Source organism: Nanorana parkeri, unplaced genomic scaffold (assembly GCF_000935625.1).
Source record: "Nanorana parkeri isolate BGI_ZX_2015 unplaced genomic scaffold, ASM93562v1 scaffold1863, whole genome shotgun sequence".
Taxonomy (NCBI): domain Eukaryota; kingdom Metazoa; phylum Chordata; class Amphibia; order Anura; family Dicroglossidae; genus Nanorana; species Nanorana parkeri.
In genome coordinates this window covers 218,403-228,694 of record NW_017308131.1, presented here as the reverse complement: position 1 = coordinate 228,694, position 10,292 = coordinate 218,403, and the positions used below count along the sequence as shown (strand labels likewise).

At 40.7% G+C, this 10,292-nt stretch overlaps 1 protein-coding gene across 1 annotated transcript in view; it reads right to left on the bottom strand.

Annotated features, from left to right (window-relative positions):
* LOC108799967 (alpha-2-macroglobulin-like protein 1) overlaps positions 1-10,292 on the bottom strand; it is a gene marked incomplete at its 3' end in the record, with an annotated part of 73,330 nt that overhangs the window by 38,212 nt on the left and 24,826 nt on the right. The window contains exons 15-18 of the mRNA XM_018571917.1: positions 5,770-5,925; positions 4,215-4,343; positions 3,359-3,494; positions 1,735-1,810 (exon numbers count right to left, since the gene is read on the bottom strand). Coding sequence (XP_018427419.1) covers positions 1,735-1,810; positions 3,359-3,494; positions 4,215-4,343; positions 5,770-5,925 — 497 coding nt within the window. The remainder of the gene's footprint in view (positions 1-1,734; positions 1,811-3,358; positions 3,495-4,214; positions 4,344-5,769; positions 5,926-10,292) is intronic.

Below are 10,292 nucleotides of genomic sequence, written 5' to 3'. Positions count from 1 at the left end.
TATATATATATATATAATTAAAAACTAATACTGGAAGAACTCAAAAAATGTCAATGCTGTATAGCGAAAACTGATCAATAGGGATGAGCAAAATGGAGTTATTTCACTCAATATTTTGGTAAAAATGGGGAGATCGACAAAATGTTATAATTTTTCTGAAATACATGGGAGTCAATAAGAGTTTAAACACTTTAACAACAGCTGCTCTTGAACATATAACGAATTCTGCTGTTTTGCTGATACTTGCTCCTTGGCTCCGAGTGCCAACAATCATCCCACATTCAAAGGCTGTTAAATCGCGTTGTTTACCCATATCTTCAGAAAAAATCACTTCTACTGTCGTGGTAAACAACCTGCTTCCCTATTTATAATGGTCTGGCCCTCTAGCAACTTCAGCGCGAAATTATAGCTAATTTTGCCTACAAACGTCAGGTGGTCATAATAATCTGGCCACTCAGTGTATTTAGCACTTTAAACAGTATTTATTCACATCAGTCCCTCCCCTTAAGGAGCTTACAATTTAATGTCCCTATCTCATATGCACACATACAGGGACCAGTTTACACAGGAGCCAATTAACCTACCAGCATGTCTTTTGGAATGTGGAAGAAAACTAAAGTACCTGAAGGAAAGGCATGCAAGCCCAAGGAGAACAGAAAGTGTCCTGGCTAAATCTGGATTCATACTGGGGAACTTAGAACTACAAGGCAGAGAAATACTAAACATACCAAGCAATAATATACAGAATATACCGTACTCCTTGTTTTTGTACATGTGCACAGCCAACTCGCATTTGCATTTCTATGTACATGTACATCTATTTATTTATTTTGTTTCACTTAACTTCATTGCTATTACAAGGGGGCTGATAAGCTCCTAATTTGATAGCATAGTGCCGGTGACAGTTTCCCTTTAAGGAGACATCAGTGGTTCAGGAGACCCTTACTGTCACCCCTGCACTCTGTTGAAGCCAAACGAGCACAGAGTGTGCTCAATTAGCTTCTTTCCTCTGCCAGCTATGATCCGGAAAGTGATCAGAGCTGAGTACTTCCAAGTTTGTTCTTCACAAGGAAGAACAGCGAATATATGTTTGCTCAATGCCCGCTTCTCTCCATCTTGACACCTGTTGTGATGGTCTTGGGCTGTACATACAGAAGTGATCTGAGCTGTATCACTTCCACAAAAAAGCTGACAGCTCACTCTGAAAGTAAACACCTGGCTGCATCTGTTTACATGTCGGTGCTCCTGCCGATGCAATCCTTATGCCGCTAGAGCCATTTTTTTCATTTTTTGCACAAATATAAAACATTTAGTCTTTATGTCGGCAGCAACAGAAGGGTGAAATGGCTCCTGATGGTTCAAGCAGCTCCTTCAACTAACCTGGACCTGTTCTTGTGCCAAAAATTGACCCCATTATAAATCTCATTATTATAGGATTTTTTTTCTCATAGGAAGAAAACAAAACATTAAAAGAAAGAGCAAAATAAAACATTTAAAGAAATTATACACAAATAAATATCCAATACGAAAAAAAACCCAAAACAAACTAAGAAAAGCTACCATGAAAAAACCCTCTCCCAAAAATACACCATCTAAATAAAGACATGTAAAATGTAAACATTTTTCAAGCAAATTTCACCTAAGCAGATCATTGAGCGAGATTGAAAATTTTCACTTGGGTGACATTTAGCAAAAATAATTTTGCTCATCCTTAATGAGCCATACTGTACTTACCCCACCAAAACTAAATCATACAGCCAGGTGTCTGGGAAGGAGCTCCTTGCAAAGCGCTGTCTGATCTCTTCTTTGGCTTAAGGGTACAAAATGAAATCAAAGCATTACTAATACAGTACAAAAAGCTGCTATGATATGAAAAGAATCTGTATGTGTTTGATGATTCTGCGCTGGATAAGTGAAACAAAGGTGCTCTAACCTAGACTATACTAAATCATTAAATATGTAAGGCTGCAGCAATAAAGACAACATAGGTCAAATCATATAGCTTTTCGATTATGCAGCGCCAACAGAGATAGTGAACAAATTAAGTTAATGTGCTTAATTAAATGATACACTGTGGACAATACCCAATTCATTAACAATACACTGTGAACCGCGTTATTCCGTGGGTCAAGCAACCTGATATAGATGTGGATCTGTACCCACCATCACACAACAAATATACCTTCATACATCAAAAATAAAAAGAAGATTGAAATAAATACAAATTAAACTGTGTTGTGTGCTTTCTTATTTTCTCTTATCACAAACGAATCCCCCAGAATCCTTGTGATAGTTAGTGTTGATGTGAACAAGCACGGAACCTTAAGGGTTGTGATTCTTTTATCAGCACTTAAAGTAGATGTAGATTATAATTACTGTACTCACTCTTCAATGTGCAGCTTTTTAAACTTGTTTTTTTTTATAACACTTAACTGTATTCCTATCACTTAGGGGGCTAACAAGCTTTAAGATGTAATCACCTGCACTCCATACAGCGTACAGACCTTGATGGAGGGTTGGTGCTTGAAGTGACAACATGGATAGCGCCGTGTCAGATACAGTCCATAATAGAAGTTACCAGCACTCGATGATGTGTGCAAGAAGTAAAGCACTTTTTATTAAATTGTCACATGCATCATACAGCCAACATTTCAGGGCCACGCAGGGTCAATATCTCGCCGAGAAGGGACCCTGCGTGGCCCCGAAACGTTGGCTGTATGATGCATGTGACAATTTAATAAAAAGTGCTTTACTTCTTGCACACATCATCGAGTGCTGGTGACTTCTATTATTAAGGTTCTCTTTAAGGAGACAGTCTATTCGACCCCTAATGTCACCTTATCACTCCAATGAAGCTCATCAAGCAAGACATGCTACATCAGCTTCACAGCGGCCAGGGAGCGGCACAATCATTGTCGCTTCAGGGTTTATTCAGCGCATGCAATGCTGGGGGCAGGGAGGTGGCCAATCAGTATTGTTGAATTACAGGAGAGAAGAATCAGGTAACCAGTCTGGCTCTGCTGAAATGCTTTGTAAAGCTCAACAATGGATGGACTATGGTTTTCCTTTGCCTGGTAATATACAGTGTATGTATTTCAACTGTGTATCAGCTCTTTGCCTGGAGTTCAGCTATTAGTAAACTAAATGAATGGTGTCTTTTTTTACACTGTGGAGCAGTAAACAACAGATTAGAGGCTATAGAAAATATATTAGGTCAGAATATCTGTCAATAAGGGGAATTTTAAGTATGGTCAGTGCCAAATGCAGGAGAATTTCAGAGAAGACATCCAACAAATTGGTAGAAAGTAACCAAATAATGTACATTGTTTATGTTTTATCCAACATTTAAAAAGCTAACTTGAAGTAAAAGACATGGAAGTATCTTTGCTCTCACCTTTTTTCTTTAGTGTTGAAGAACGAGCGCTGACCCCATCTTGGACACATTCTGTTGGCTTCCTGACATGAGTGTTGGTGATTAAAATGAGACCGCTTGTCTGGGTAGTCAAAGGCATATTATTAATTTTCATGAATAACTACCTGACCTGGTCTTAAAGAAGAAAAGCGTTTCTTATAGTTTTGAGTAGCAACTAGTCAGGCCCCATGAGGTGTATGTCACCTGCTGATGCGGGATAGTATAGCTTTTACTATACTTCTGGTGCTGCCACAGGAAAGCTGTGGCTCTCTTAGGCTGAAGTCACAGTGTCACTTGTTCACGCCCCCTCACCCCTTTCCCATTCACAGAACTCATATTTTATTAAGTATTTAAAGCATTTTGTGTCTGGATAGGGGAAGACAAGGGGTAAATTCCTGTGTATGAGAGCCGCAGCTCTCCTATTGCAGTGGTGGAAGTATAGGATTAGCTATACTATCTGGCATCAGTAAAACTAAATAATACAGACATGGCAGCGATCCTCGAGGCACCACACACATTATTGGACTTAACTAGTTGTTACCCAGCACGATTATGCCCAGCAAGAATATGCCTGATGTTCTTCTTAATGCAGTAAAGGATATGCACCTGCAAATAGCCTGGGCCTAGGATCCAGATGGACTTCACAGGGATTATTCTGAAAACTAACAGATTGTGGTTGGCACCATTTAACTTTAAAATATTTTGCCTGGAATTTATATGCATAAAATAAACACACACATGCTATACATTTTTAGTTGAACTGTTGCTATAAATCAAGTGAGAAAATTGTATGTAAACATACCTCAAACAAGAATAATGTATCAAACGTAGGATGCCAACTACGGACCACTGTCTGATTTTCTGGGCATTGGTGTCTTTCTTCTTCCCGATATTCTCTTGCATATCCAAAGGATCTTGATATACTCTGTTGCTGAAGTAACACATATCAAGTCATATTTATATACATACAAAATTACTTGCAATTCTAGTAAAAAAGTAAACTGAGTTAGTAAATTCCTGAATGGATCCAGAAAACAATGCAGGTAAAAGGAAAGAAAAGAGAATGGTGTTTTCAGATAAATTACTTTAGGTGTCTTCTTAGAAATAGTCCTTTGCAACTGGCAATCTTCTGTATTGGGTATCCTGATGCATTACAGCAACTCCCACATGAAAAGCTTAAATCCTGTGAGTGATGGGCATTTTTAGTGGCCAGCAGGAAGCTGAGGACACTAAAGAAGTTATTGATAGTTTCCAGCAATGGAGAATGCTTGTTTTGTATCCAGTTGTAGCTGTAGATGAGTGTTGAGAAGCATAGGCTCTATCAACTATATCTGTCCCAACAAATACATTACCGACCCAAACAAAAGTTCTAAATGGTTATGGTTGATGATTTTAAATCATATTTAATGCATATAGTCCATTGATAATGGCAAACCAACTTACAGCTAACAACTTAGTAACAGGCATCCACAGTTCTGTAATATGGCCTAAATGCTTGCCTTAACCATCAGTTCAGAACAGATATCTGATTACCTGGAGCCGCTGAGGGTCAGTTATAGATCTACTGATCACTGGCACAGTAAACCTTGCCATTAAAGCTATTATAAAAGTGGGAGGGTGGGAAATAGTCAGAAAGCAGGAACACATCTGTCAGATGGATAAATATTCTTTAAGTGAAATCTTTTCTTGCACCTATTAGGTAGGTAACCTGTTCCTGCCTCCCCCTACTACCACCATTAAAAATGAGTTAACCAGTTATTCTTTACTTCCCTAATTATGTAAGTAACATGGGCCCAACCTATGTGTATGCCATGTTTCCAACAGTCAAGAGCCCCTTTCATAAAGAGTCCATAAAAGTATGGACCCAAAACGTCTGTTACTACTTTCCTCTTATTGATTGTTTTGACAAATTTTGACAAAATTTCTATTAAAACAATTTGAAAGAAATTTACTTTAGAGAAACTTCTCTGAAGATGCTGCCTTTTACATAATGCAAAGACTCTTACCCAGCACTAACAGATAGAGCCTTCCAATACGAAAAATATATCATAGCATGATCAGATTCATTACAGCTTTTAACAGAGGGTAGATGTCAGATACATATCAAATAAACCTTGCAAAGATCTATTTTCCAATTACTCTTCTTGTCTAATACTTTTTTGCACCGCATGACTACAAGTTATCCTGTGCCATAGTTGTTTCTAGGGGTTCTCTCTACGCTCATTAAACAGGGCTTTTAACTGAAAGCTAGCCACCCATGTAGCAACAGGTCCAACTGTTGGGCCAACATAAAATGTCAGGTATTCATAAAGTGATCATATCCTGTCCATGCAGGCCAAATACACATTTATACTTACAACTTTAGTTGCAAAAGAAGTATCATCACTTGGATATTGAAGTAAGTATCCTTTATCCACAGATCGGACGCTGCACAGTGACCCTGCCTCTGCAGAAACCTCCAGATTCACCTTCCCTCCAGGATGGACTTGTTTATCAGAGAACTTGAGCTGAACCTGAATAAAAAGTTGTAGAAATGATGTCTAAATCTTTGAATTCTTTACTGTTCATAAGCAGTACTGCAACAGGTTAAAATCTACATTTGATTGGGACTAAGAGGTGCCACTGTTTGAAGTGAAAAACCACTAAACAATTTTTCACCAACTACAAAAATGTCATACACAAATTTATAGGCATTCAGAAAACTATTTCGAGTGAAACCTAACTTTCAAAATGTTGTTGAATAAAAGTGAGCAGCACGCCCTTAAACACAAACTGGAGAGTGGACTGCATGCTTGGAAGCTATAACTATGACCCTGAATCTTCACAAAAGCACTAAATCGGACAGTCTTCTGGCTAAAAGGCTGCAACAGCTAGAACCCCCACCAGAAACCCAAATGCCTCAGAATAGCTAAGACTGAGTTAACTACCAATCTGATACGCCAAAAGTTCCACAAACAATAAGTTCCACAAACAACTATGTAACTTGTTAATCTTTACCATGTTCCTAGTAACCTTGATCAAATCACAGCCAAAGCAATTCTGTCAAACTTACCCCTTCCCAACACCGCAGACGACCTCCTCCAGCTACTAGAGGGCCTTATTTCTCTCTCAGAAGTACAGCTGGAAGTCAAATCTATTAAAACACCAACAAGGCCCAGATGGCTTCACTGCTCTTTCACTAGAAGACATTTGTATTGACCCCACATACAATGCAATTCTAGCAATTCAAGACCTACCACACAAGGGTCAAATTATCACATTATAGCTTTGCTGCACATAGATGCCAAAATCCTGGCAAAAATTCTACCACATGCAGAAATAGGGGAATAGAAGTATATAGTGCATGATAAGTAGTGCCCAAGTGGGCTTTATGCCAAAATCCCAAAAGCTTTTGTACAATTGTTGGGATTTCGCTCACCTTACTTTGCCATAGGCAGAGGAACTAGACGGTGCTGCCCGCTGTCACTGCTGTTATTTTCACTGGCGATCAAACAGGGGTGTCCCAAAAAACCCAGAAGGAGGCCTTGTGAATCTAAAACCTATAAATTGCGCAAACACTCAATTTGCCTCCTGACGTGCCTGTTCACAGTGGCCAAAAAGGTAGTTGCGAAGACATGGTGGTCTTCAATTGCACCTCAGTTAAAAAAAGTACATGGTATTTAACCACTTCAGTCCCCATGGCTCTTTCTCCCCTTGAGTGCCATAGCATTTTCCTGTAATCTTTCCCAACACAACATGCCCATATATTTACCTCAAAACATAGGTAAAGTCGGCTGACTAAAATTATATCACATTTATGTTCTACAGCAGAATGGTAATGGTAAGTGTTTTAAATTGGCAGGGCTTTATTGCCCTTTGGACGCTATAGTAAAGAGGAACTTTACCCATATCTCTAGAACAAACAACAAACACAGCTTTGGAAATGTTTAGTAATGGCAATCTACAAACAGATACTTATAGATACTTGCTCTGTATTCTTTGCATAATTAATTTCTCTTTTCTTTCCCAGTCTTCTGACAGTGGTCATGTTAAAGCCATCAAAATGTGAAACAGCCAGCAAGCAGTCCGGAAGCTGTAGAGCCGCCCGATCGCTTGTATGTTGTGCCTCCATGCGCCCCCCCATCTCTGGCCTCCCTGTGCAAGCCCAGACCAGCACGTCGGCTCTGTACAGGGAGATTGGAGGTAGATCAGTAAACAACCTCTGATCTCTTCTCCAATGTCAGAATGCGGAAGTGATGTAAATTACATCACTTCCACATTAAGCTGTCACTCTCCAGTTACAGAAGCTGGAGATAAGCTGAAGAAGCAGGTCTCTGCTTCCTCAGCTTTTTTGGGGGTCCCTATGTGACATTAGGTGTCTTAAAGATCCCTGATGTCTCCATAAAGAGGACCTGACACTGTAATTTATCACATAAGGGGCTTCTTAGCCCTCTTTTGATAACAATAAAGTTAACCATCAGAAGCCCATACATTGATCGTTTAGCTCCAGGGTGTAGTGCTGGGTCCAGGCTATCATGGACGGCTGGTGGTTACAGCATTTGTACCGGGGGACCCGTGGGGGCCCTCTGAGGCTAGGTGCCCTTTTAAAATGGTGCTAGGACAAAAAGCTGCTATCCCTGCACCGGTTTGAAAAGGTTCAAAATGTTTTGCCGGCCTCTGACCCTGCCATCAGTGTAAAAGTCCCATCAGGTTAAAGCAATATTCCTGTATAGTAACTTTAAAGAAGAACTCCAAGAAAAAAAGTATTAATGTGACATTAAGGTCACCCTCCCCAATGTTGCTTAAGGACTTACCTTAAATGATGCCTCTTGATCTAATCATCTTCTTCCTTCCACTTGTATTCAGGAGTCCCTCCAGTGCTGGTGCTGGTCTCTGATCCAGCGCTGACGGCTGTATCTTCCTGTCCCATGGTGTCGGTGCGCATGAACACTGAGTGCATTGACTTACACTGTGTCGCTCCTCTCCCGGCCAAAGATCTCTACTGCGCATGCGCATGCGCCTACTCCATGATTCTTCATGACTGCTCGAGAATCTGCAGATCTTCAGACGGGAGCAAGCGTTGGAGACAGAGGTAAGTTTTTACCTTTTTGGTAACTTTTTAAAATGTTTTTGCATATATCTACTGCTTGCTAGCAGAGACTTTAATTTTACTTTAACCCTTGCAGTGGGGCTACCCCTACACTGCAAAGGTTAACTGTTCGTTTTGGTCTCGGGGCCGAAATACAGAAGATATACTCACTTGAGGGTCCATCCACTGCAGCTGTCTAAGGTTCCGTAAATGATCACGTTCTATATACTATAAACGTGAGGGCACCGAAGAACATTCCAATGCTGCAGCGTAGAAGGGAATTGGCTGGAGGGAGCACTGTGACAGCTGGCCAGCTCGAAACTTCAGGTGAGTAGTTTTGTTATTTTTAAATTTAGACAAAAATGAGCACTTAACCCTTGCAGTGCGGGGGTAGCCCCACTCAGTGAGATCCCTAAAATGAGGCAGCTTGAGGCAGTTGCTTCAGGCGGCATCTCATTAGGGAGTGACCAGGTGGTAGTGGGACAGCAAGGGGGCAGCCACAGCGTCCCATGTTGCAAAGAGCTCTTAGCAACCTGTGATGCTCTGTGCAGTGTTGTTTCCTCCCCCAGCTAACCTAGCGTGGTCTTCATGCAAATGCAGTCTGCCTAGGGAACATTTACTCCTCCCGCTGGATAGCCACCCATCAAGGCATTTTGATATCTGCATAACTCCCATAAACCAGCTCACTGCTTCCATCAGGACTCAGGGCTCTTGAGAGGAGTGCTGTGTCAGGGTGCTGTGATGTTTTCAGAAAGCTATAAACAGCACCCTGCCAGCCCCTCCCACTAGCAATGATCTGCATGCATCACATAGAGAAGTACAGATACAGATACACAGTAATGACATCACTGATACTAAAACTAGTTATGTAATCAAAATTGAAAGGTTTTAAAACGTAATTAGTATTGATGTGGGAGGAATCGGTTGACGGCAAAATATAGTCAGATTAAACTTCAGATTTAAATGCTCTGCCTTTTTTTTTTTTAAGTACTGGGTAATGTCAAGCCGAGCAACATTACCCAGTACACTCTGCTGCCGTGCCCCAGGTCCACAGCACTGCGTCTCCTGAACGTCCGGGTAGTGGAGATCTCTCCCTGTGCCCTTCACATGCACAGTACAGCAGGGAAAGTGCAGGCTCCAGCAACTATCAATCAGCAGCTGGAGGGAGACGCAGCTTCAGTGAACGTAAAAAAAATTGTTCATGGATTCAGGAGAGAGTGTGCATGCATAGATAGCTCCATGGGTCCCCGTAAGAGGATGGAGTCACCTGAAGACAGGAACTTGAGAGGGAAACATTTTCACAGCAGGATTCGGCATGGTATTAAACTGAAAATGGACATGCAAACAAGGTAAGTGCTTGGGTCTACATCGCTATGTTTATGCTTTTAATCAGGGTTTAAAGTCACTTTAAGTAGCCCTTTGAATGCCAGGATGTATAGGATATGTCCTTGGCAGTCAAAGGGTTAAAAAAATACTGCCAATACTGTGCTCCGTCTTCAAGCACTAATTGCCTGGCACTTGCTTGATTCTCTGACTTCAGTCAGAACTCCTTATTTATATAAATGTTCTAGGACAGGGATACAGAAGGAACTTAATCCTTTAATATTGTAACAGTTTAAACTACCAGATGCTAGGTCCAATTTGAAATGATCTGGGTTTTATTATTAATGTCCCCCAAACTTTCTTTTTTAACAAAGTAACTCATGAGACTATGTGCATAGTATGCTAACCCAGAGGAAACCAGATGCTTTAAATTCTAAGATGCTTCAGAACCCCCCCCCCCCCCCCCCACACAAAAAAACCCCAAAAAAC